Below are 27741 nucleotides of genomic sequence, written 5' to 3'. Positions count from 1 at the left end.
TCACGTGGGGCTCACAATCTCAATCCCCATGTTACAGATAAGGTAACTGAGGCCCAGAGAAGTGAAGTGACTTGCCCAAGGTCTCACAGCCTTGGTGGAAGTGGTGAAGTGCTGGGGTAGATACAAGCTAATCAGGTTGGACACAGTTGTCTCACATAGGGTTTACAGTCTTAATCCCCACTTTACAGATGAGATAACTGAGGCCCAGAGAAGTGAAGCAACTTGCCCTAGGTCAATCACCAAAAGTCAGGATTAGAACCCATGACCTTATGACTCTCAGGTCGGTGCTCTATCCACTATGCCATGCAGTTTTCAGTCTAGTGGGTAAAATAATGCCCCTCCAGTGCACCATTTCCTACTACAGACCTTCATTTTGAATTTAGGCACCAATTATAAACGGCATCTCTCACGTTAGGCTGGTTTGGAGTTGTCCATTAGACTGTTACTGAATAATTTTTCAACAGATGAATAATTTTGACCTCGAAAACTTCTGGAATCATTCTTGACTCTGGAGACCAATTCAAAATAATAAAGCCAAAGATAAACCAACACTCTTTTCGCGTTATTTTGGATCTGGCCGAAGAGCCCTTAAGTTTCCGTCCTTATATCGTTTTAATTATGTCTGCTAATGCAACATGGGAAAAATATTTATGTTTCAGAAGTCCCGGAGGATGTATGATGTGCCAAGAAAAATGAGTTGCTTAAGCAACAAACTCCTCACTTGCCGTGTAATAGCCTAAGAAAAATTCACAAAAGACATTATACGCTTCTTGAGGCATGCCATTATTTGTCACAGAACACTCAGGTTTGACTAGCTTTTCAACAGCTGAATAACATTGGCAGGCTGGTTCTTGAGATAATCTCATTTTAAAACAACTCTAACAAAGTACAGTGCTCAAGTTCCCTATTTTTCCTAAGATTAACAGGATTTAAGATGAGTTTAACCCTACTTAGCGTTCGGATGCTGGTTCTTAATTGCGAAGGTCCTTAATAATTAGAAGAATAGTGGTAGTTTATTTGAACTGCTTTATAAAGTCCAAACCAGCATTTACGTGTACGAAAACGTGGCTCCTTCATATAACTGTGGTCACTTAGAGTTTAATAGCCATGGACACTCTTTAGCCTCCCAAATTTCTTTCCACACAGATAAGACAACTGGTTCTGCTGTTTAGGACAATTCATCCCACTTGTTCTTTAGACACAGAATATATATTTAATCTTCCTTTAATCCCTGGAAATCATTTCTTTCTTTCTAAAACTAGTTTGAACAATTCTAATCTTAATTCTGCTGTTTGGATATTTCACTATCAGAGAATCTTACAAAGTAAATGCATGTCATAAGACATTCAGTACATACCAGCCTTTATATTTGAAGATTTTAATACTGCTGATGATTGTATCCGTGATGATGTCCATGATTATGAGCATGTCCACAAAGTCCATTGCACAAACTGCAGTCCCTTCCACATTGGATAAATTTTTAATTTTTTCACTAGTTACTGTGCTAGCCTACATAAACAAACCCAGATAGTAAAGTAAATAAGGGAAACCTGCTGTTTCTGGAGAAATTAGATATAGACTACTTAATGATGATTACAGCATTTACTATGCACTTATGTGCTAAACATTGAGGATAGATTACAAGTTAATGAGAATGAACACAGTCCCTGTCTCATCCAGGACCCACAATCTATCCGCTTCCCATTTTACAGATGAGGAAACTGAGGCCCAGAAAGATTAAGTGACTAGCTTAAGTCTACAGAGTAATGGTGAAGGTGAGATTCAGAGCTGGATCTTCTGACCTCTTTCCCATGGTCTTTTCACTAGGATATAATATTATTTTGTTTCCATTTATTTCACTTCTTCAAAGTCTGTCGAGTTGTTCCCGATGCATAGCGACTCCATGGACACACCCTCTTCAGAATGTCCCGTCTTCTTTCATAAAATCATTTTGGCATGTGTATCCATAGTTTTCTTGGAAAAGATATGGAAGTGGTAAAAACTTCAGTCTCTGCTGTTGTTTTGATCATGTGATTGTCCGCTTTTGACTCTTTCCCTTGCCACAGCTGCCCAGTGACTTTACCCGACGTTTCGGCTTAGATCTTTCCAATATGGGTAGCCCTTTGTGGAATAGCTCTAAGCTTCACCAGCATACACAAACCCTCCTGCCACGCTAAGACGTCGACTCACAGGAGAGATATATTTATTCAGATAAACACTATATATTCAGTCGTATATGAATATATCAGACCTCTTCCACTCCCGAAAAATGGCATCCACCAAGAAAACAATGGAGATAAGTCCTCAGTAAATACCATTGATTGATTGAATTGATTGTTCCTTGGGAAAAAACAACAACAAAACTATTAAGTGGACATAGACAAGGCCAGACTGGCTCAGAAATGATCAGGAAGTCACGGCATTAATATCAAAGGTGAGGAAAAAGGGAAAGAATAGGGTTTTAAGAAGTGGAAAGTCCTTGACCTATTTCTGTTGCTCTCCTAAGTGGTTCCGAGCGGCTTCCTATTTGTTGGGAACAAATGAGGAGCCACTTGCAGCCAGAGATAGTCCACGATGACTCTTCCTAATCCCATTCGACTAAGGGTTTCCCAGGATCACAGGAAACCAATTGAGAATGGCACATTGTAGTAAGCAGCGTGGCTCAGTGGCAAGAGCCTGGGCTTGGGAGTCAGAGATCATGGGTTCAAATCCTGGTTCTGCCACTTGTCAGCTGTGTGACCTTCGGCAAGTCACTTCACTTCTCTGTGCCTCAGTTCCCTCATCTGTAAAATGGGGATTAACTGTGAACCTCACGTGGGACAACCTGATTACCCTGTATCTACCCCAGCGCTTAGAACGGTGCTCTGCACATAGTAAGCCCTTAACAAATACCAACATCATTATTATTATTACCCCGGTGCTTAGTAGAGTGGTCAGCACATAGCAAGCATTTAATAAATACTGCAATTAACAATTATTATTAGCAATGCTTCTACCTAGGATTTCAACCGGCAGTGAACTTCATTTGTTCAAAATTGAACTCCTCATTTTCCATCCCAAATTTCCATTGCAAATTCTCTCCTCTACCTAATTTTCCAATCGCAGTTGACAACACCACCCTCCTCCCCTTTTCTCAAGCCTTTAACCTTGGCATTAACCTTGATTCCTCCCTCTCTTTCAACCCACATATTCAGTCTGTCACTAAAGCACACCAGTTTTTCTTTCACAAGATTCCCCCTGCTACGATCTCACCAGCTCCACAGCACTTATGTAAAGATCTGTGATTTTATTTATTTGCACTGATATCTGTCTCCCCACCTCTAGACTGCGACCTCATTGTAGGCAGGGAATGTCTCTTATTATTGTATTGTACTTTCGTGGCTTAGCACGGGCTTGGGAGACAGAGGATGTGGGTTCTAATCCCGACTCTGCCACTTGTCTGCTGTGTGACCTTGAGCAACTCACTTCACTTCTCTGGGCTTCAGTTGACTCATCTGTAAAATGGGATTAAGACTGTGAGCCCTATGTTGGACAGGGACTGTGTCCAGCTGGATTTGCTTGCATCCACCCCAGTGCTTAGTACAGTGCCTGGCACATCGTAAGCGCTTAATAAATACCATCATTATTTTTAAAGGGGAAGACAGACAGATGGGGCAAATAGAGTTTAAGGATGTATATACAGCACATCATTGAAGCAGCAGGGCCTGGTGAAAAGATCACAAGCCTGGGAATCAGAGGACCTGGGTTCTACTCCCACCTCTGTTATGTGTCTGCTTTATGGCCTTGGGCAAGACACTTAAATTCCCTTAAATTTACCTCATCTGTAAAATGGGGATTAAATCCTACTCCCTCCTAATAAATTATGAGTCTCATGTTGGACAGGAACTGTGTCCAACCTTAATAACTTGTTTCTACCCCAGTACTTAGAACAATGCTTGGCACAGAGTAAGTTCTTAAAAAGTACCCTAATAATAATAACGATTATTGTAATTACATATCTTCCAAGAGGTCTTATCCAACGAAGCCCTCATTTCCTCTTCTCCCATTCTTTTCTGCATCACCCTTGTGCTTGGATTTGCTCCCTATATTCACCCCTCCCTCGGCTCCACAGCATTCATGAACAAATCTATAGTTAATTTTAATGTCTGTTTTCCCCCTCTAGACAGTAAGCTCCTTCTGAGCAAGGAACAGGTCTACCAACTCTGTTGCAATGTACTCTTGCAAGCATGTAGTACAGTGCTCTGCACACAGTCAGTGCTCAATAAATACCATTGATTGATTGATATATACCTAAGTGCTGTGGTGTAGGGGGAGAGGGGGTAGGGTGGTCTCATTCCATCCCAGCTTCCATTTTTCATTTCTCTTATTCCAACATACTCACCGGGCCTCATTCTCATCTCTCTCACCACAGACTTCTTACACTCTCACTTATGTTTGGAACTTCTTCTCCCTTCATATTCTGCGGACCGACACTCTCCCCATCTTCAAAGACCTTTGGAAATGACATCTCCTCCAGGAGGCCTTCCCTGATTAATCTCATCCCCATACTGTCATTTCAGGAATGCCAGATCACCTGAGCACTTGAGAACTCAACACAACCATAATAATAATAATAATGTTGCTATTTGTTAAGCGCTTACTATGTGCCGAGCACTGTTCTAAGCGCTGGGGTAGACACAGGGGAATCAGGTTGTCCCACGTGGGGCTCACAGTCTTAATCCCCATTTTACAGATGAGGTAACTGAGGCACCGAGAAGTTAAGTGACTTGTCCAAAGTCACACAGCTGACAAATGGCCGAGCAGGGATTCGAACCCATGATCTCTGACTCCAAAGCCCGTGCTCTTTCCACTGAGCCATGCTGCTTCTCAGCCACGCTGCTTCTCACCACATAGACACTTCTTTACAGAAGCAGCGTGGCTCAGTGGAAAGAGAACGGGCTATGGAGTCAGAGGTCATGGATTTGAACCTCGGCTCGGCCACTTGTCAGCTGTGTGACTTTGGGCAAGTCACTTAACTTCTCGGTGCCTCAGTTACCTCATCTGTAAAATGAGGATTAAGACTGTGAGCCCCACGTGGGACAACCTGATTCCCCTGTGTCTACCCCAGCGCTTAGAACAGTGCTTGGCACATAGTAAGCACTTAATAAATACCAACATTATTATTATTTATACTCTGTTACTTCCTCCTAATGGAAGTGTATTTTAATGCCTGTCTACCTGGGTAAATTGTAAGCTCACTGAAGAGAGGGATCAGATCTCCCAATTTTATCATACTTTCCCAAGTGCTTAGTATTGTGCTCAGAATAGAGTAGGTGCGTAATAGTACTGATCGAATGATCAGTGGATTTCTTCATAAACGTGATATACCGCCAAATAAATTCAGTTCCCAGGGCAGAGTTAATTACAGCATTTTGAGAGACTTTCGTCAGAAAATACGCCATTGCACTAACTCAATGAATCTAAATGTTGCCATGCTTTGATTTGCAATGGCTGCCTTTGACATCTGAATTTGCTTAAAATCGCTCTTATGTCCTCTACTGAATTTTTTTTAAAAAGGCCAAAAAAAAATGCAACAGCCATTTCATCCAGAGATGCACACGTGACAAGGCCAACCCAGAACACAAAATATGAGAAGTCCTGGTTCAATCTATTTCACTTCTTTTACATGATAGACCTATACAATTTTAGTGCTAGTATTGTTAATAAACTCTTTTGCACTGCAAGATAACACTCTGGTGTTGCTCTTGGACAAAAGTTATCTTGGCTCAAGCATCTCACTCTCTGGCTCTTCCCCTCCGACTCAGTCTCTGAAGCACAGTACTCCATTGGACTCAAATGGAGAGATTATAAACCCATTTCTCTGGCAACAGATCATGAAGAATCTCTTGCCTGATATCACAAGCCTTTTATTGCTGAATAAGATGTGATGAAAGGCAATGCTTTGAAAAATTAAATATTTACATAAGTATACATATAATGTAATTTACATATTTTGTTACTGGGATGCACACACACCTATTTGATCATTACTATATTGTTTTAACACTGCTTTAATTTAGCTACCTTGTTTCACTCCATTTTGGGGATCCGAGGAACACATTCATGAGCTTTTGCATGATTTAAAGCTCTTTTATTTAACATCATTTTCATGAAACCTATTAAGAACAACTCATTTTACAAATCCTAGGCTTCTAAGAGTACCAAAGCTTTGAATACCAGTGAGTAGTATCACTGCAGTAAAAAAGTCCGTTTAGTGGATTTATTTCAACCAAGGTATTACTGGTTTTTTTCCATTCCTATCAGTGAATTATGTTAAAAAATGATCAAGATGGATAAGTGAGGGATATTCTACTGTGTGGAAGTCCTCTTTCCCGGGACCTAAATTTGATTCCATATAGTAAATTAGTTCTTTTGGGAATAGCCTTAATTCTTTTGAACCACTAAGGTATCACGTAGTGCTCTGGGACATTCAGGGTATGAACAGTATCTGAAGGGCTCCCCCCTAGTTAATACTCCTCCCAAAGTTCTTGGCTTACTACCAGGGGGTGTCCTTTGACATTGGAATAGGCTCATTTTGTATTCACACTCAGACTGGCGCCATTCATTTTTGAAGGTTTCTCTCTCCTACATAATGCATGTTACTTTCACCTTCCTTTCTGAAATCAACCAGTATATATTACTGGACTTTTAGGGTGTGAGAGCAGGAACATTTGGGTTGGAAAGAATTTTTATGATAAAATAAACTTGATTTCCCTCATCTCTTTAAGCAGTAAGTATAGCCCCTAAATAATCCGGTTTGGCATGATTTGTTCTTTATAAACTAATGATGCTATTCCCATTTCATAATTTCATTATCTGGGGAGAATTTTGTGCTTTGGGCTCGCCAGCTGAAATGTCAGAGTCTTAAACCTTTAACTCACTTTTGGTGATTTAGCCTTAAAATAAATGATCACATAAACTTTTATGTTTTCTGGATATTAGCAAAGTTACTGAGTCTCTGGATTTTGTTCCATGACTGCTATAGTAGCATCTCAATAATTCTAACTTAAGATTCTAATACCCACCCTTTGGTAGTATAAACTACTAGTAGTTGCAATTCCTTTAGTCTTAATGATCATTAACAAGACTATACTGGATAGGAAAATGATTAAATATCAGAAGTGTAATCTTCTGCCATTTCATTTTGATTTATTTTAAATTAAGTATCATTGAAATCACCCACAAATGAGTTTTTAAGTGGAATTTTCAGACATGGGGAAGAAGATAGCTTTGGAGGAACGACAGGGTGAAAGAAAGTGCAGAGAAGCAGGATGGCCTGGTGGAAAGAGCACGTGCTTGGGAGTCAGAGGACCTGGGTTCTAATCCCGGCTCCGCCATCTGCTGGGTGTGTAACCTTGGACAAGTCACCTAACTGCTCTTTGCCTCAGTCTCCTCAGCTGCAAATGGAGAATTGAATCCTACTCCCTCCTTCGCAGATGGCAAACCCCAGGTGGTACAGGAACTGAGTCCAACCTGATTCCCTTGTATCTCTCCCAGTCTGTAGTTCAATGCTTGGGCCATAAGGGCTTAAGAATTACCACAATTAAATTAATTAAAGCATAAAAAAAGGAAAATGATATTGTTGAACAATTGGGCAGTGGAGAAAATTAGATCGGTTGAAGGAAGACTTATTTTTTGGCCCCTCAATTAAAAAGCTCAGTCACTCCACCCCTTATGAAGTTGCCTAGTCATGGTACTGCTATAGGGCGATGCCAAAAAGAGACTGCCATGACCTAATTGGAAAGGCTTATTATAATACTAATATAATAATTATGGTATTTCTTAACACTTACTATGTGCAAGGCACTGTATTAAGCACTAGGATGGATACAAGCAAATCAAGTTGGACACAGCCCCTGTCCCATGTGGAGCTCACAGTCTTAATCCCCATTTTACAGATGAGGTAACTGAGGCAAAGAGAAGTGAAGTGACTTGCCCAAGGCCACACAACAGACAAGTGGTGGAGCTGGGATTAAAACCCATGACCTGACTCCCTTGCCCATGCTATATCTATAGGTCTCTATTAAAAGCCTTAATCTTCCTCTGACACCAACCCCTCCCAATAGCCAACCAGTCTTCCATGCCTTCAGATATCCAGGACCATAATTCATCAGTCGGTCAATCGGTGGCATTTACTGAGTGCTTACTACTAATAATTATAATTATGGTATTGTTAAGCGCTTACTGTGTGCCAAGCACTGTTCTAAGCACTGGGGTAGTTACAAGGTAATCAGGTACTCCCACGTGGGGCTCACAGTCTTAATCCCCATTTTACAGATTAGGTAACTGAGGCCCAGAGAAGTTGAGTGACTTGCCCAAGGTCACACAGCAGACAAGTGGTGGAGCGGGAATTGAAACCCACGACCTTGGACTCCCAAGCCCCGGGCTCTTTCCACTGAGCCACGCTACTTACTATGTGCAGAGCACTGAACTAAGTGCTTGAGAGAATATAATATTGGTAGTCAGTAGACAGGATCCCTCTCCACAAGAAGTTTACTGTCTAGAGGAGAAAACAGACATTAAGATACTGTCCAGTTCATGCTTCACTCTGCTGCCTGGATTATCTTTCTAAAACATTGTTCTGTGCACACCTCCCCACGCCTCAAACCTTCCATTGTTGCCCATTCCTCTCCACATCAAGCAGAAAGTCCTGCCCTGTGATTATAAAGCTCACAATCATCTCGCTCTCTCTCTCGCACAGCCCTACCTATCCACCCTCTTCCCCGTCTACATATCAGCACACGTAATTCAACTACTCTCCGTACGATGCTTGGGGAATACACTTGTCCTGGAGATAAGTGTTAGAAGGGGTATCCAGGGAGAGTAAACTCGGTGGAGAAAGAGAGCAGAAGGAAGCATGGGAGAGTCATTTCTGTGCACTAAAGAGGCAGCATAGATGTTTGAGGGGTGGTGCTTTGGCCCTTTACATCTCTGCTGCCTTTTTTGGCGCTCCGATTCCCTCAAACGCTCACCCAAATAGTTCCAACAGTTCAGAGGATCAGGTGGATATGTGTGTTTATATAGACCTAGATATATACATACCAGCTCACTCTCGTAAACCATCTCTCTCTCTATTATATATATATATATATATCCTATATATGATGTATAAAGAAATGTATACATGATTTACGAGAGTGAGACGATCATTTATTTTTTTCCTTTTCAACCAAAATGTGTTTTCTTGATCAGAGAAAGGTTTCTGGTTTCCATTACCCCAGAATGTAATTTAATAAAGCCTTTAGGCAGAAACATCTATTTGCTGAGGCTTTCGCTTTCATCAGTGAGCCCAGGGAGAGATTGTTTTAAAAAGAACGTGGCTTGTGTGTACTGCTGAGCGAGGGACTAAATATTAATTCATCTACTCCGTAACAGGGGGAAGACCCGCCTTGAGTTTCAGTCCCACGGCCTTCCAAAGCGACGTTTTCTCTATGTCATTATTGTCACGTACCTCCCATGTAGGAGCTGGTCACTCTCCAACAGCCGTGGGGCCTCAATGAGAGGAACACATAAACTATATTTCTTTGACACCTGCTTCTTGTAGGTCCTGGTCAACCCATCATGGGGGATGCTGATTATTTTTACGGATGGTTTGTTGTATCTTTTTACCCTCCTCGGCCGTTCTGTATCACTGTTCAGTTTGGCTGGTCTCAACAGACGTCGCTCTAAAGCCTCAGACGTTTTGCTGTTTGCGAGACTTTCCTTCCTCTAGTTCCTTGTGTATGTCTCCTGGGGAATTTTTCTGGTCTAGCATTAGGGTTCTTTTTCTGCTGTTTCTTCCTACTTTCTCAATAAAAATGCCTAATCTGGCAACTGAAGGTTCCAATCTTTTTACCCTGGTATTTTGCATAGAACCTCTGTTTTTCCTCAGTTGTAGCCTCCCCTGAAGCATCTCTAGCTTTTGCCTGCCAACATGGCCTAGTGGATAGAGCACAGACCTGGGAGTCAGAATAAAAAAACATGGTGCTCATTAAGCGCTTACTACGTGCCAAGCACTGTTCTAAGCGCTGGAGTAGATACAAGTTAATCAGGTTGGATACAGTCCCTGTCTCACACAGGGCTCACGGTCTTAAGCCCCATTTTACGGATGAAAGAACTGAGGCCAAGGGAAGTGAAGTAACTTATCCAAGGTCACACAATGAACGAATGGTGGAGCCGGGATTGGAACCCATAACCTTCTGACTTCCAGGCCCATGCTGTATCCTTTTCACCATGTTGCTTCAGGACCTGAAGGACCTCGGTTCTAATTCTGGATCCCCCACTGTCTGCTGTGTGACCTTGGGCAAGTCACTTCACTTCTCTGGGCCTCAGTTCCCTCATCTGGAAAATGGGGATTAAGACTGTGAGCCTCAGGTGGGACAGGGACGATGTCCAGCCCAAATTGCTTGTATCCACCCCAGCACTTAGTATAGTGCGCGGCACATAGTAAGTGCTGAATAAATACTATTATTATTATTATACCGACTTGTAATACCTTGAACTTATACTCTAGAGGTAGTGGCCAGGTAGGCAAACTTTTTTAGTCTTCCTGCAGCTTCTCCTACCACTCCGGGTGCTCTTTTATCTCTTTGGCAGCCTCTTCCTCTGCCTTTCTCTCTGTAGCTGTTCCTCACAGCTCAGTTCTGCATTCCCTTCGGTGGGCTGTCATTCCCCACCCATGCCCTCGGTTAGCTCATCTGCTCTTATGGCTCTAGATGATTGACTCCCAAATCTACCTCCCCAGCCCTGACCTCTCTCCTTGTGTGCAATCTCACATCTCCTCCTCCCTGCAGGACAGTTCCACATGGATATCCCACCATCCTCTCAAGCTTAGCAAGTTGCAAACTGAACTCTTCTTCATCTCCCCTCTCAACATTCTCATCACTGATGACAATTCTACCATCTTCCCCTTTTCTCAAGCTCACAAACTTGGCATTTATATATCCTCAACTCTTCTTTCTCCTTGAAGCCCCATATTCACTCGGTCATCAGATCCTTTTTTTTTTTTTAACATCTCCAGAATCTGCCCCTTCTCCTCCATCCAAACTGCAACCATTCTGGTCCAAGCACTTGCCATATAATAATAATTGTGGTATTTGTTAAGTAATAATAATAATGATGGCATTTGTTAAGCACTTACTATGTGCAAAGCACTGTTTTAAGCACTGGGGGGGGGGATACAAGGTCATCAGGTTGTCCCATGTGGGGCTCACAGTTTTAATCCCCATTTTCCAGATGAGGTAACTGAGGCCCAGAGAAGTGAAGTTACCCGCCCAAAGTCACACAGCTGACAAGCAGTGGAGCTGGGATTAGAACCTATGACCTCTGACTCCCAAGCCCAGGCTCTTTACACTGAGCCACGCTGCTTCTCTAAGTGCTTACTATGTTCCAGACACTGTACTAAGTGCTGAGGTGGGTACAAACAAATCCGGTTGGACACGGTCCCTGTCCCATGAGGGGCTCACAGTCTCAATCCCCAACAGATGATGTAACCGAGGCGCAGAGAAGTGAAGCGACTTGCCCAAGGCCACACAGCAGACAAATGGCGGAGCTGAGATTAGAACCCATGACCTTCTCACTCCCAGGCCCTTGCTCTATCCACTACGCCATGTCATATCCCATCTCGCCTACTGCGTCCGCCTCCTGGCAGACCTACCTGCCTCCTGCCTCGCCCCTCATTCTTCACTCTGCTGATCGGGTTATTTTTCTACAACATCATTTCGTGTACATCTTCCCACTTCCCACGCTCCTTACTCTTCACTCTGTTACCCAGTTTATTTTTCTAAAACGTGGTGTTTTGTAAGTCTCCCCGACTCTTAACAAACTTCCATTGGTTGTCCATTCCTCTTTGCATCAAGCAGAAACTCCTGACCATTGGCTTCAAGGCACATAATCAACTCTCTCCTCGCTAATTATCTCATTCCTTACTCTTCTCCCACTCTCCCCTTCTTATTGAAACCACATCTCCTCCAAGAAGCATTCCCTGACTCAGCCCTCCTCTCCTCTTCTCCCACTCCCGTCTACACCACTCTTACTTGCTCCTACATTCGTCCTCCCTCCCATCCCTACAGCACATAAGCAAATATCTGTATATATCTGTAATTTATTTATTATATTAATGTCTGTCTCCCCCTCTAGACTGTGAGCTCATTGTAGGCAGGAATGTGTCTGTTTGTTGTTATATTGTACTCTCCCAAGCGCTTAGTACAGTGTTGTTCATCCCCTTGATTCTATTTATTGCTATTGTTCTTGTCTGTCCGTCTCCCCCGATTAGACTGTAAGCCCGTCAAAGGGCAGGGGCTGTCTCTGTTGCCGATTGTACATTACAAGCGCTTAGTACAGTGCTCTGCACATAGTAAGCACTCAATAAATACTACTGAATGAATGAATGGATGCTTTGCACAGAGTAAGCACTCCATAAATATGACTGAATGAATGAATTTCTCATATCCCCCTATTGCCGCTTCAGCACTTCCATAATAGAGAAAATAATAATAATTGCCAAGCACTAAACAAAGCACTGGGATAGATATAAGAAAATCAGGCCCCACAGGACATTCACAGTCCAAGTAGGAAGGAGAACAGGTGTTGAATCCCCGTTTTGCAGATGAGAGAAGTGGGGCCCAGAGAAGTGAAGGGACCTGCCCAAGATCCTACAACAGACAAGTGGCAGGGCAAGGAATAGAACCCAGGTCCTCTGACTGCCAGCCTCATGATCTTTCCATTAGGCCCCGTGGCTTCTAAGCATTTGGGAATTCACCCTCCTTTTCTCTTCTTCCCAGCTGTAAGCACAAATGTACAATATCTTCAAACTCTGTTGCTCATCCCTTCTTGTAATTTATTTAATACACTTCTCCCCCAGTAATCCTTTTGGCAGTGATGAGGTCTGTTATCTCTATTGTACTCTCCCAAATGCTTAGTATAGTGCTCTGCACAGAACAAGCAATATTACCCAGATTCCTTTCCTCTCCATCTACACTGCTACTTTGCCGATCCAAGCACTTATCAATCAATCATATTTATTGAGCATTTACTATGTGCAGAGTACTGCACTAACCAGTTATCCTATCCCACCTTGACTACTGCATCAACTCATATTTATCGAGCATTTACTAGCTTAGTGGCAAGAGCCTGGGCTTGGGAGTCAGGGGCCGTGGGTTCTCATCCCCCCCTCTGCCACTTGTCAGCTGTGTCACCTTGGGCAAGCCATTTCACTTCTCTGTGCCTCAGTTACCTCATCTGTAAAATGGGGATCAAGACCGTGAGCCTCACGTGGGACAACCTGATTACCTTGTATCTACCCTAGCGCTTAGAATAGTGCTTGGCACATATAAGTGCTTAACAAATACCATCATTATTATTATTTATTGTATGCAGAGCACTGCACTGAGTGCTTATCATAGCCTGCCGTGATTACTACATCAGTCTTCTCGCTGACCTTCAAGCCTCTTGTTTCTGCCCACTCCAATCCATACTTCATGCTGCTTCTCAGATCATTTTTCTACAAAACTGTTCAGTCCACATCTCTCTGCTCCTTGATTGTGATTCACCTCTTCCCCTCCACCCAAACTACTGGAACCCTGATGCAAGCTCTGGACATATGACAGACTGTTTATCAGTCCCCTTGCTTATCTCCCCGCCACCACATGTCCCCTTTTCAGTCTGCAGTATGTACAGCCGCTGCTCGGATCACCTTTTTGAAGCATTGCTTAGTCCACATCTCTCCTTTCCTCCAAACCTCTGACTGATTCCCTCTATCTCTCCACGTCAAGCAACACACAATTGGCTTCAGAGTCAGCTAGTCAATCGTATTTATTGAGCACTTTCTGTGTGCAGAGCACTGACCTAAGCGCTTGGGAGAGTACAATATTACAATATAACTCACATTTCCTGCCCATTTCCTCCACCAACTCACCCACCTAACCTGCTCTTTTCACCCATTTTTCCCCAATTTTCTCTCTTCATACTTTCCAAACTAGCTCTATCCCATTATTTATTCTTTCAGTCAATCATATTTATTTAGCACTTACTGAATCCAGTAGCCGTTTTGTTTTGTTGTCCATCTCCCCCTTCTAGACTGTGAGCCTGTTGTTGGGTAGGGATTGTTTCCGTCTATTGCCAAATTGTACTTTCCAAGGGCTTAGTACAGTGCTCTGCACACAGTAAGTGCTAATAAATGCGATTGAATGAATGAATGAATGTACTAAGGTCTTGGGAGACTACAACACTATCTACTCTCCTGCCTCAATCCCCTTGCTCAAGCTGTTTCCCCATCTTGAAACTGCCCCCTTCCCAAATTCAGCAGACTACAGCTATCCCCACAAAGACTCCTAAAATCCTTCCTCCTTCAAGTCTTGCCTGATTAATTTCCCATCACCCCATTATCTATAAACCCATCAGCCACCTCTAAACAGTTAAGAATTTTTTTATACCCATCCTCAGGACTTTTAAATATACTCTTTATTTAATATACTGTTATCTCTATTGTACTCTCCCAAATGCTTAGTACAGTGCTCTGCACAGAACAAGCAATATTACCCAGATTCCTTTCCTCTCCATCTACACTGCTACTTTGCCGATCCAAGCACTTATCAATCAGTCGTATTTATTGAGCATTTACTGTGTGCAGAGTACTGCACTAATCAGTTTTCCCATCCCGCCTTGACTACTGCATCAACTCATACTTATCGAGCCTTTACTAGCTTAGTGGCAAGAGCCCGGGCTTGGGAGTCAGAGGATGTGGGTTGCAACTGCACGTTTGATTACATATCTTGATTACTGTATTTGTAAATAGTTTTTATGGCTACCTCCCCCATCCCTGCCAGGGTAAGCTCACTGAGGTCACGGAACAGCTCTGGTAGAAACCAACAGTTCAATCAGACACAGTCTCTGTTCCGCAGTGGACTCACGATCTAAGTGGGAAAGGACAGAATTGTAGAAATAGGAATAAGTTGCAAACAATGAGAAGCAGCGTCCTAGTGGAGAGAGCACGGGTCTGAGAATCAGAAAGATCTGGGTTCTAATCCCCGCTCTACCACTTGTCTGCTGTGTGACCTTGGGCAACTCACTTCATTTCACTTCAGTGACGTCATCTGTAAGATGGAGATTAAGACTGTGAGCCCCATGTGGGACAGGCACTGTGTCCACTTGATTAGCTTGTGATTCACCCCTTCCCCCGCGCTTAGTAAATTCATTCAATAGTATTTATTGAGCGCTTACTATGTGCAGAGCACTGTACTAAGCGCTTGGGATGAACAAGTCGGCAACAGATAGAGACAGTCCCTGCCGTTTGACGGGCTTACAGTCTAATCGGGGGAGACGGACAGACAAGAACAATGGCACTAAACAGCGTCAAGGGGAAGAACATCTCGTAAAAACCGATGGCAACTAAATAGAATCGAGGCGATGTACAATTCATTAACAAAATAAATAGGGTAACGAAAATATATACAGTTGAGCGGACGAGTACAGTGCTGTGGGGATGGGAAGGGAGAGGTGGAGGAGCAGAGGGAAAAGGGGAAAATGAGGCTTTAGCTGCGGAGAGGTAAAGGGGGGATGGCAGAGGGAGTAGAGGGGGAAGAGGAGCTCGGTCTGGGAACGCCTCTTGGAGGAGGTGATTTTTAAGTAAGGTTTTGAAGAGGGAAAGAGAATCAGTTTGGCGGAGGTGAGGAGGGAGGGCGTTCCAGGACCGCGGGAGGACGTGGCCCGGGGGTCGACGGCGGGATAGGCGAGACCGAGGGACGGTGAGGAGGTGGGCGGCGGAGGAGCGGAGCGTGCGGGGTGGGCGGTAGAAAGAGAGAAGGGAGGAGAGGTAGGAAGGGGCAAGGTGATGGAGAGCCTCGAAGCCTAGAGTGAGGAGTTTTTGTTTGGAGCGGAGGTCGATAGGCAACCACTGGAGTTGTTTAAGAAGGGGAGTGACATGCCCAGATCGTTTCTGCAGGAAGATGAGCTGGGCAGCGGAGTGAAGAATAGACCGGAGCGGGGCGAGAGAGGAGGAAGGGAGGTCAGAGAGAAGGCCGACACAGTAGTCTAGCCGGGATATAACGAGAGCCCGTAATAGTAAGGTAGCCGTTTGGGTGGAGAGGAAAGGGCGGATCTTGGCGATATTGTAGAGGTGAAACCGGCAGGTCTCGGTAACGGATAGGATGTGTGGGGTGAACGAGAGGGACGAGTCAAGGATGACACCGAGATTGCGGGCCTGCGGGACGGGAAGGATGGTCGTGCCATCCACGGTGATAGAGAAGTCTGGGAGCGGACCGGGTTCGGGAGGGAAGATGAGGAGCTCAGTCTCGCTCATGTTGAGTTTTAGGTGGCGGGCCGACATCCAGGTGGAGACGTCCCGGAGGCAGGAGGAGATGCGAGCCTGAAGGGAGGGGGAGAGGACAGGGGCGGAGATGTAGATCTGCGTGTCATCTGCGTAGAGATGGTAGTCAAAGCCGTGAGAGCGGATGAGTTCACCGAGGGAGTGAGTGTAAATGGAGAACAGAAGAGGGCCAAGAACTGACCCTTGAGGAACTCCAACAGTTAAAGGATGGGAGGGGGAGGAGGCTCCAGCGTAGGAGACCGAGAATGATCGGCCAGAGAGGTAAGAGGAGAACCAGGAGAGGACAGAGTCCGTGAAGCCAAGGTGAGATAAGGTATGGAGGAGGAGGGGATGGTCGACAGTGTCAAAGGCAGCAGAGAGGTCAAGGAGGATCAGAATGGAGTAGGAGCCATTGGATTTGGCAAGAAGGAGGTCATGGGTAAGCACATAAAAAAAATGGGAGCAAGTGAAAATTCAAAATTTGGAAATGAAGAACAGCTCATGGGAAAATAATTCTTGGAGATGGGGGAGGCTGATGCTGTTCCAAACATCTAGCAGCTCCCCTTACTCCACATAGCTCTTGGGGCTTCTAGGGTCTCCAACTCTTTGTCTATTCTTTCTAACTTCCCAACACCACATAGCTCTAGAGCCTTGAGGCCGGCCACTCAATAACAGTCAGTCAGTAGTATCTGAAAGCCTATTATATGCTGGACTTCAACCACACACCTATTTTTTTTTGGTATTTATATTCGTAAGTGCTTACTATGTGCCAGGTACTGTACTAAGCATGGGGGTAGATACAAGCTAATCAGGTTGGACGCAGTCCCTGTCCCTCATGGGGCTCACAGTCTTAATTCCCATTTTACAGACGAAGAAACTCAGGCACAGAGAAGTGAAGTGGCTTGCCCACAGTCACACAGCAGACAAGTGGCAAAGCCAGAATTCAAACACAGGACCTTCTGACTCAAAAGCCCGGGCTCTACCCATTTGGCCATGCTGCTTCTCCTCTTCTGGAAAAATGTCCCCCATGAATTTGCATCAACAGGGTGGAGAATAATAATAATAATGTTGGTATTTGTTAAGAGCTTACTATGTGCAGAGCACTGTTCTAACCCTGGGGTAGATATAGGGTAATCAAGTTGTCCCACGTGAGGCTCACAGTCTTAATCCCCATTTTACAGATGAAGGAACGAGGCACAGAGAAGTGAAGTGACTTGCCCGCAGTCACACAACTGACAAGTGACGGAGTCAGGATTCGAACCCATGACCCCTGACTCCCAAGCCCGTGCTCTTTCCACTGAGCCACGCCGATCCCAAACCATCACATGGAGTCATTAAACCCAATGGTTCGGTCATGTGGCTGAAGAGAGGGGCGACCGTTCTGGCCATTCTCATGGGCAACGCTCTTGCTTCTGCCTGCCTTAATAATAATGATATTTGTCAAGCGCTTACTACGTGTCAAGCACTGTTCTAAGCACTGGGATAGAGACAAGTTAATCAGGTTGGACACAGTCCCTGTCCCACATAGGTGTCGCAGTCTTAATCCCCATTTTACAGATGAGGGAACTGAGGCCCAGAGAAGTGACTGGCCCAAGGTCACACAACAGACAAGTGGCAGAGCCGGGATTAGAACCCAGGTCCTTCTGATTCCCAGACCTGTGCCCTATCCACTGGGCCGTGCTGCTTCTAAGGATGTAGCAGAGTGCGGCAGCTCCAAGCTTTTATAAATGGCTTACCCCTTCTGGTCTTGACTAGGGCAAGCCTGACCACAAAGGCACCCTGAGATGCTCTAATTAGAGGATGGCCTGGAGCAGCAGGCCTGGAAATTCTGGGATAGCTTCCTTGGCCCTTCTTCCCTTATCTGGGCCAATCCCGGAAGCCTGGGCAGGGATAGGAAAGAGGCAGAACTGGGTGGAAAGTAAGAGAAAGCAAATCTGAGCAGAAGATACAGGTCAAGGCAAAAGTGGAGGGAACTGAAGAACCGTGGGATATGGACTCTGGCCAACTATGTTGTGGATACTTTCCCGTGTCTCAGTTTCCTCATCTGTAAAATAGGGATAAAATCCTATTTCTGTCTCATAATAATAATAATAACAGTTATTATTATGGTATTTAAGCACATACTATGTGTCAGGCACTGTCCTAAGCGCTGGTGTAGATACAAGCAAATTGGGTTGGACACAGTCCCTGTCCCGTGAGGGGCTGACAATCTCAATCCCCATTGTACAGATGAGGTAACTGAGGCACAAAGAAGTAAAGTGACCTGCCCAAGGTCACACAGCAGACAGGTGGCTGAGAACCCATGACCTTCTGACTCCCAGGCCTATCCACTCACCATGCTGGACTTTGAACTAAATTGTATCTACCTCAGCTCTTGGTATGGTGCTTGGCACACAGTAAGCACTCAACAAATACCACCATTATTATTATAATTATTGTTACTATTATCATATTATTGGAGAAGAACAGGACCAGGAAACTGGTTAGGGCAGGGAACGATAGCGAGGGCCCTAAATCTGGAGCAGATGAGGGAGAAAAGTGCTTAGTACAGTGTTTTGCACACGTAAGCACTCAATAAATACTATCGAATGAACGAAGGGGAGATTCATGTCCGTGGTTGGATGGGACTGCACGAATCCGTTTCCTTATCTGAAAATTGGGGGAGTAAATACCTGTTCTCGCTCTCCTCTGGTCTGCGACCCCTCATGGGATAGGGATTGCACATGACCTGATTATCTTGTATCTATCCTACTGCTTAGTACAGTGTGTGGCACATAGTAAACGCTAAGCAGATACCACCGTTATTATGTTAAAAAAAAGCTTTTGTCGAAAACGTTATATGGTCTCTGGGTCTCAGATTTTATCTTCTTAATTCAGGGGTGAGGCTGTGACATTAGAAGAAAAACTGGTTCTATTTAACAGGATTTTCTTTTGAGTTTGAGCGCACCATGGTCCTGAACTCGTTACACGGGGCAGACTGCAGGAATAACCAGAGAAGGGTATCTACTAATGTTACCCGAAGAGTAATGAATGTCCTTGGGAGAAAAACAAACATAATTGTGATGCAGTATATGAAATCCAGAGTACTGAACTGTGGAAGTAATTTCCCTCAAGCCAGGCAATTTTATACGATCTTTTTTTTTTTACAGCAGATTTACCTTCCTAATTATATTTTGCTTAGGCTAATATTAAAATTAGCTTTCATTCTCTGAACACACTGTGCTTCATATGTCAAGAGAGAAACAAATTTAACAACATCAGATCATTTCTTCCAAGGGGCCTTTGTTGAACCAAACTGCTTAGCTGGTCTGTAAAACACAGTGCTGGCCTCTTCCCTCCAAATGGTTTTCACGAAAAACCTTATTTTGTACACTGGGTTATTTTCTACCATTGGGTTACCAATAAACCTCAACCCTAATGAAAAAATATCAGCTCTTTCATTAGACCCGGGTTACGAAAGGAGGGAATATCAACTCTCATTTTAATGAAAGGGGTCAACAGGTTATATTAACGGTAGTATCTATTTTTATCTGATTAAGATAGCGAGGGTAGTAATAATAACTTGATATTTGTGAAGTGTTTACGGCTATGAACTGAGCTAAGCACTGGGGATGTAACACAATCAGATGAGACGTAGTCCCTGCCCCATATGGGACTCACACCCTAGGAGGGAGGGAGAACAGGTATGTATTTCCCATTTTACAGAGGCAGAGAGAAGCTAAGTGACTTGCCCAAGATCAAACAACAGGCAAATGGTGAGGCCAGTCAGTCAGTGCCATTTATTGAGCGTGGCCCATACCTTTGGCATTATCCACAACTCATCCCTCTAATTCATAGAAGTAGCGTGGCCTAGTAGAAAGAGCGTGGGCCTGGGAGTTCGAGGACCTGGGTTCTAATCCTGGTCTGCCTCTTACCAGTTGTGTGACCTTGAGCAAATCAGTTTACTTCTCTGCACCTGTTACCTCATCCGTAAAATGGGGATCGAGATTGTAAGGCTCTGTGGGACACGGGCTGTGTCCAACCCGATGACCTTGTCTATACCCCAGTGCTTAATACAGTGCCTGCACTTAGTACTAAGTATGCACTTAACAAATAGCATAAAAGAATTCAACTCACACATTCAATCTCTTCCTAAATCCTTTCAGTTCTACCTTCACAACATCTCTAGAATATGCCATTTTTTCTCCATCCAAACCTCTGCCTTGCAGGTCCAAGCATTTAAGTTCATTATGGGCCAGGAACGTGTCTGCTAATTCCATTGCATTGTACTCTCCCTAGTGCTTAAAACAGTGCTCTGCACATAGTAAGTGCTCAATTGGCACAGTGGATAGAGCCCGGGCCTGGGAGTCAGAAGGGCATGGGTTCTAATCTTGGCTCTGCCACTTGACTTTGGGCAAGCCACTTCACTTTTCTATGCCTCAGTTCCCTCGTCTGTCAAATGGAGATTGAGACTGTGAGCCCCTCGTGGGACAGGGACTGTATCCAACCCAATTTGCTTGTATCCACCCCAGCGCTTAGTACAGTGCCTGGCACATAGTAAGCGCTTAACAAATACCAAAATAATAATAATTATTACTACTAATAAATACCACTGATGGATTGATTCCCACCTTGACTACCGCATCAGCCTCCATGCTGATCTCCCTGCCTCATGTCTCTCTGATCTCCAATCCGTACTCTTGCTCCTCAGATGATTTGTCTGAAAAACTACTTAGTCCATATCTCCCAACTCCTCAAAAACTCCACCGGTTACCCATCCACCTCCGTAACAAACAGAAACGCCCATGAGTTTCTGGAATCTACCCCAGTGCTAAGTACAGTGTTTGGCCCATAGGAAGTGCTTAACAAATACCACAATCATTATTATTGTTAGTATTGCTATTATTTTGCCTGGCAGGATGCTCACTGGCTTTGGGAAACCTGGCTGGGTTGCTCCCTCTGAAGAGCGGGGACTGCATTTCTGTTTCCAGGAGCTGTTCTTAAGTATTTTCTGGCTGCTGCCAATTCACTCCCAAGGGCCTGCGCACTTCCTGCACATAGCCTCTAGCCCGGAGCAGGAAGCAGCATGGTTGAGTGGACAGAGCCCGGGCCTGGGAATCAGAAGGCCATGGGTTCTAATTCAGCTCCGCCCCTTGTCTGCTATGTGGCCTTGGTCACTTTAGTTCTTTGGGCCTCAGTTACTTCATCTGTAAAATGGACATTGAGACTATGAGCCCCATGTGGGACAGGAACTACATCCAACCTGATTTGCTTGTGTCTACCTTAGGGCTTAGGTACAGTGGCCGGCACGTTGTATGCGCTTAACAAATACCATTATAAACAGAAAGGTTCAAAAAGATTATCTAATGGCAGGGCTCTAAGGGCTTGGGCTGGAGAAAGGAAAAAAGGGCTCCAGACTCAGTTTCCCTTCCACCACACCAGCTCGGGGCTCATTACTCAGAATCCTCCTCTTCAGACCTTCTCTGTCATGAACAAGGGATAGAATCAGTAGGGACTCTGGAAGTTTTGTCCCATATTAACACAAGGGATTGAATCAGTAGGGACTCTGGAAGTTTTGTCCTATATTAACACAAGGGATTGAATCAGTAGGGACTCTGGAAGTTCTGTCCCATATTAACTTGGCTTTGCAGCAAGTATTATCCTTCTTTACACACGGCCCAGAGTTGAAATTCCTCAGTAAGTCAGCAGAGAAGTAGAGAATAGAAACAAAACTTCCCAGGCCCCAGTTCACTGTCGCTCTCTCTGGGAAGCACCTCTGCATCCTTTGCTCTTTCTTCCATGACTCCTAAGGCTATTATTAAATGGACAAAGCAATATTTCAGTCAGCTGGCCCATTAAAAAGGGAATAGTCAAGTTATTCCTTTGTTAAATGGAAAGGAACGCTTAAGAAAAACCCATGGAAAGAGTATCCAAACTAGGGCAGCAAACACTTCTATTGAGGAAAAGAGAAGAGTTTCAACATCCCAGCTCTGAATCTGCTGGCCAAATCTTGGTATTCTGGGAATCTCTTTGGGTGTCTATTGGACAGTGTCTGAATAATTTAAGCCCTGATCAAATCTATCCTCTCAAACACTTTCAAGGATTCCGTTGATATTTTATCGAGAAGGGTGAGACATAAGGTTCTAGATAAAGGTTGTGGGAGGCGGGGAGGTGATTTGAAGATTTAAAAAATAATTCTCCCAACACACTGTTTTACAAACTTCTCCATTTGGATGGCATCAGTTAAAATCTGATTTCAACAGATTTCAACAATTTCAACAAATGATTTCCATTCACTTGAACATTAGGAGGGTGCGGTGTCCTAGTTCAGTCAGTTCATCATATTTATTGAGAGCTTACTGTGTGCAGAGCACTGTGCTAAGCGCTTGGGAGAGGACAGTATAACAATAAACCGACAGTTGCTACATAGTAAATTATAATTTATCATTATTAACCGGTATTTACTGAACACCCACAGGTGCTGAAAAATCTGTAGTGATTGAGTAGTCCTGGCTTTAGTTTTAATAATGTTGGTATTTGTTAAGCGCTTACTATGTGCAGAGCACTGTTCTAAGCGCCGGGGTAGATACAGGGTCATCAAGTTGTCCCACGTGAGGCTCACAATTAATCCCCATTTTACAGATGAGGTAACTGAGGCCCAGAGAAGTAAAGTGATTTGCCCACAGTCACACAGCTGACAAGTGGCAGAGAGCGGGATTCGAACCCATGACCTCTGACTCCCAAGCCCGGGCTCTTTCCACTGAGCCACGCTGCTTCCCCTAAGTTTTCCTTAAATTTCCTCAAGTTTTCCTTAAATAGCCTGAAGTACATTATCTAGCAACTGAGATTAGGCAATACCGTATACTCCAGCTGATAGTTCACACATTTCAACTGATTCTAAAAATAAGAATTTTCCTTCTAAGTCCCTCATTTATGGACTGTCCCATGAAGAAGAAACCATCTTAAGGACATGCTATCCAAACTAGCCTTGCAAAACTAGCCTTCCTTGATGTGATTTTAAGTGGATAGAGTGAAGGAGGGGCTTTTTTAAAAAAAGACCCCTAATTTGTTCTTTTGTCTTATATACTCTTGTGATATTTGAGCTCTCAGCCTGGGTTGAGGTGAAATTACTCATAGACTTGCCGGTTCTGATAGTCAGATGAATGAATAATAACAGATTTACAAAGGTGGAAGTTCACCATGGTTGGAGAACAGGGGGTTGATTAGAAGATCATCCTGAATAATAATCACTCGACAGTAGTAATAGTAATTGTGTTGCCGTTAAAGGTATTTATTTAGCACCCACTGGTGCAATGCATTATACCAGTTTAAAGCAGTTAATCACCTTGCCTCCTCCTACCTCGCCTCGCTACTCTCCTACTACAACCCAGCCCACACACTTCACTCCTCTCACGCTAACCTTCTCACTGTACCTCGACCTCCTCTATCTCACTGCCAACCTCTCACCCATATCCTACCACTGGCCTAAATTGCCCTCCCTATCAGATAGATAATTGCTCTCCCCACTTCAAAATCTTACCGAAGGCCCATCTCCTCCAAGAAATCTTCTCTGACTTAACCCTCCTCTCCTCTTCTTCCACTCCCTTCTGTGACGCTCTTACTTGCTCCTTCGTTCATCCTTCCTCCCATCCCCACAGCACATAGGCATTTGTCTGTAATTTATTTAACTATTTATTTAATAATGGTATTTGTTAAACACTATGTGCAAAGCACTGTTCTAAGCGCTGGAGGGGATACAAGGTGATCAGGTTGTCCCACCTGGGGCTCACAGTCCTAATCCCCATTTTACAGATGAGGCAACTGAGGCACAGAGAAGTGACTTGCCCAAAGTCACACAGCTGACAAGTGGCAGAGCAGGGATTAGAACCCATGACCTCTGACTCCCAAGCCCGTGCTCTTGCCACTGAACCACGGTGCTTCTCATACTGAGGTCTGTCTCTCCCCCTAGGCTGTGAGCTTGTTGTGAGCAGGAATGTGTCTGTAGTTATACTGTACTCTCCCTTGTGCTTAATACAGTGCTTTGCACACAGTAAGTGCTCAATAATAATAATGATAATACTAATGTTGGTATTTGTTAAGCGCCTACTATGTGCCGAGCACCGTTCTAAGCGCTGGGGTAGACACAGGAGAATCAGGTTGTCCCACGTGGGGCTCACAGTCTTAATCCCCATTTTACAGATGAGGTACCTGAGGCCCCCAGAAGTGACTTGCCCAACGTCACACAGCTGACGAGTGGCCGATCCGGGATTCGAACCCATGACCTCTGACTCCAAACCCATGCTCTTTCCACTGAGCCACGCTGCTTCTATAAATACGATTGAGTAGATGCAGAATCCATCAATCACATTCCCCCCCACCAGGACTTTACGCTGAAACTTTCATTTTCTACATTGGTAAAATAGACATTCTAGCCATCTAGCTCTTTCTCAGGACCATCAAAAAAAATCAAAAAGTAATACTTGTGAAGAGTGATGAGTTTCCATGGACAAGTACTAAGTACCAACTATTGATATTAATAGAGACTGTGCAAATGTGTTGGTTGTACCTTCACAGCATCGCTAAAATCTGCTCTTTCCACAGCATGGCTTAGTGGAAAGAGCCCGGGCTTGGGAGTCAGAGGTTGTGGGTTCTAATCCCGGCTCCTCCACTTATCAGCTGTGTGACTTTGGCAAGTCACTTCATTTCTCTGTGCCTCATTACCTCATCTGTAAAATGGGGAATAAGACTGTGAGCCCCACGTGGGACAACCTCATTACCTTGTATTTACCCCATTGCTTAGAACACTGCTTGGCACATAGTAAGGGCTTAACAAATACCATAATTATTATTATTATCCTATCCATCCTTGACCACCGTTATCGGCCTCCTTGCTGACTTCCCTAGCTTCCCTTTCCCACTCCGGTTCGTACTCTACTCTGCCACATGGATCTGCACATAGTAAGCGCTCAATCAATACTATTGAATGAATCGTTTTTCAAAAAAAAAGTTCAGTCCATTTTCCCCACTCCTCAAGAACCTCCAGTGGTTGTCCATCCACCGCCTCATCAAACAGAAACTCTTTTCCACTGGCTTTAAAACAGTCCATCAGTTTTTCCCCACCTATCTTACTTACCTCGCTAATTTCCTACTTCAACCCAGCACATTGACTTTGCTCCTCTAACACCAACCTACTCACTCAACTTCAGTCTCGTCTATCTCGCCACCAACCCCTCGCCCCGTCCTGCCTCTAGCCTGGAATTCCCTCTTCCTTCATGTCTCACAGGTGATCACTCGCCCCAACTTCAAAGCCTTATTAAAATCCCATCTCCTCCAAGAGGCCTTCCCTGACCAAGCCCTCATTCCCCCTACTCCCTCTCCTTCTGCTTCACCCTCACACGTGGATTTGTACCCTTTATTCACCCCACCTCCAGCCCCATTTGTGTACACATACGTAATTTATTTTAATGCCTGTCTCCCCCTCTAGACTGTAAGAGCGTATTGGACGGGGAACGCGCCAACTCTGTTGTATTGTATTCTCCCTACAGCTTAATACAGTGGTCAGCACTCAGTAAACACTCAACAAATACAATTAATTGATCTACTGAGGGACCAACTCCCCATACTAATAGACGAGGTAGAAACATCACCTCTAGAGAAGCGGCGTAGTCTAGTGGCAAGAGCACGGGCGTGGGAGACAGAGGTTGTGGTTTCTAATCCTGGCTCTACCACTTGTCTGCTGTGTGAGCTTGGGCAAGCCACTTCACTTCTCTGTGCCTCAGGTTCCTCATCTGTAAAATGGGGATTAAGACTGTGAGCCCCATGTGGGCCAACCTGATTACCTTGTATCTACCCCAGCGCTTAGTACAGTGCTTGGCACATAGAAGCTCTTAACAAATACCATAATTATTATTATTATATAATAGGATCTCACTGACCGTTTATTTGGAAATTAGTCATTTATTTGGATTTATTTGGAAATCAGTCATATTTATGGAGCGCTTACTGTGCGCAGAGCACTTTACTAAAAGTTCGGGAGAGTACGATAGAACAATAAATGGACACATTCCCTGCCCTCGACGAGCTTAGAGTCTAGAGGACCTTATAGGATACTTTGGCTCTAACGAGGACTTGGTAGAAGTTTCAAGAAGGTACCCTCTGAGAGGCAACTTTAGGATTTCCTCCGCTCTTTTTGTGTTTCCCGCAGGCAAATACGTGTACCAGCCCATGACCCCCGTTGAACAGCTTCCAAGCACCGAAATTCCCGCCAGGCCCAGAGAGACCACGAACACCATCCAGATCTCGGTCTCCCTCGCCGAACACTTTTTAAAATTCGCGTCGGTCTTCCAGCCCCCCCTGCCCGCCGACTCGCCGAGGTACTGTACCATTTCAGACCTCTTCATCGACAACTATCAGGTTAAGTGCATCAACGGGAAGATGTGCTACGTTCAGAGGCAGCCGCTGTCCCATCCCCCGAAAGTGAGCCCGGAGGAGCTCTCTGCCCACGGTGCCTTAGCTTCGAAAGAGAACGATACGCCAAAAATAGATCACTGCTCTTCTCCCTCGAGCTCCGAGGACTCGGGCATCAACGCCATCGGGGCTCACTATGTGGAATCTTGCGACGAGGACACCGAGGAAGGAGCGGAATTGAGCTCGGAAGAGGACGACAGCCCGGAGAGCAGTTGGGAGCCGGATGAATGCACCCTTCTCTCGCCGTCGCAGTCCGACCTGGAAGTGATCGAAACGATAGAGACCACGGTGTGAGGCGGCTGACCAGTCGGGTCCGTGCCGAGCGATGTTGCCCGTCAAGTTTTTTGTACCTTTCTGTCCGGCGGATTTGTTTTTTCCAACGCAGACTTTCTAACCCGCATCGAATGAAAGTTAACACGTGCGCTGATGAGGCGTACCTATTGATGGGTCTGTCTGATGGATGGTTTTAATATATCTGAGCTTTCTTAAATTTAACTCGTAACGATAACAGACTTGTTTTAGTACGAAAGGTATTTTCCTCTTTTAATTCGTCACCCTTGTCGTGAATTAAGACCCACGAGTTTCATCCTGTGGGGGCACTTGAGAAATTGATTTTTTTAATGGTATTTATTAAAAGCCTACTATTGCCGGGCACTCTATTAAGCGCTAAGGTAGATACAAGCAAATCAGGTTGTACACGGTCCTCATCTCACGTGGGACTCACAGTCTTATTCCCCATTTTCCACATGAGGTAACTGAGTCCCGGAAAAGTGAAGTGACTTACCCAAGCAGACAAGTGGCGGAGCTGCGATTAGAACCCAGGTCCTTCTGACTTCCAGGCCCACGCTCTATCCATTAGGCCATGCTGCTTCCCAATCGATTGCTTTCGAAGAAAAATAACCAAACAATTTGCCACAAAGCATCATGGGGACAGAAACTACCTGGTACATAGGCTTCTATACTAAAATCACTAT

General features: G+C 44.6%; 1 protein-coding gene across 1 annotated transcript in view; it reads left to right on the top strand.

Annotated features, from left to right (window-relative positions):
- C1H3orf70 (chromosome 1 C3orf70 homolog) overlaps positions 1-27444 on the top strand; it is a 60531-nt gene extending 33087 nt beyond the window's left edge. Inside the window, exon 2 of the mRNA XM_029049334.1 lies at positions 26505-27444. Coding sequence (XP_028905167.1) covers positions 26505-27061 — 557 coding nt within the window. The 3' untranslated portion in view covers positions 27062-27444. The remainder of the gene's footprint in view (positions 1-26504) is intronic.
- The last annotated feature ends 297 nt before the right edge of the window (positions 27445-27741 follow it).

Source organism: Ornithorhynchus anatinus, chromosome 1, assembly GCF_004115215.2.
Source record: "Ornithorhynchus anatinus isolate Pmale09 chromosome 1, mOrnAna1.pri.v4, whole genome shotgun sequence".
In the NCBI taxonomy this organism is placed as follows: domain Eukaryota; kingdom Metazoa; phylum Chordata; class Mammalia; order Monotremata; family Ornithorhynchidae; genus Ornithorhynchus; species Ornithorhynchus anatinus.
This window is presented reverse-complemented; position numbering and strand designations above follow the sequence as displayed.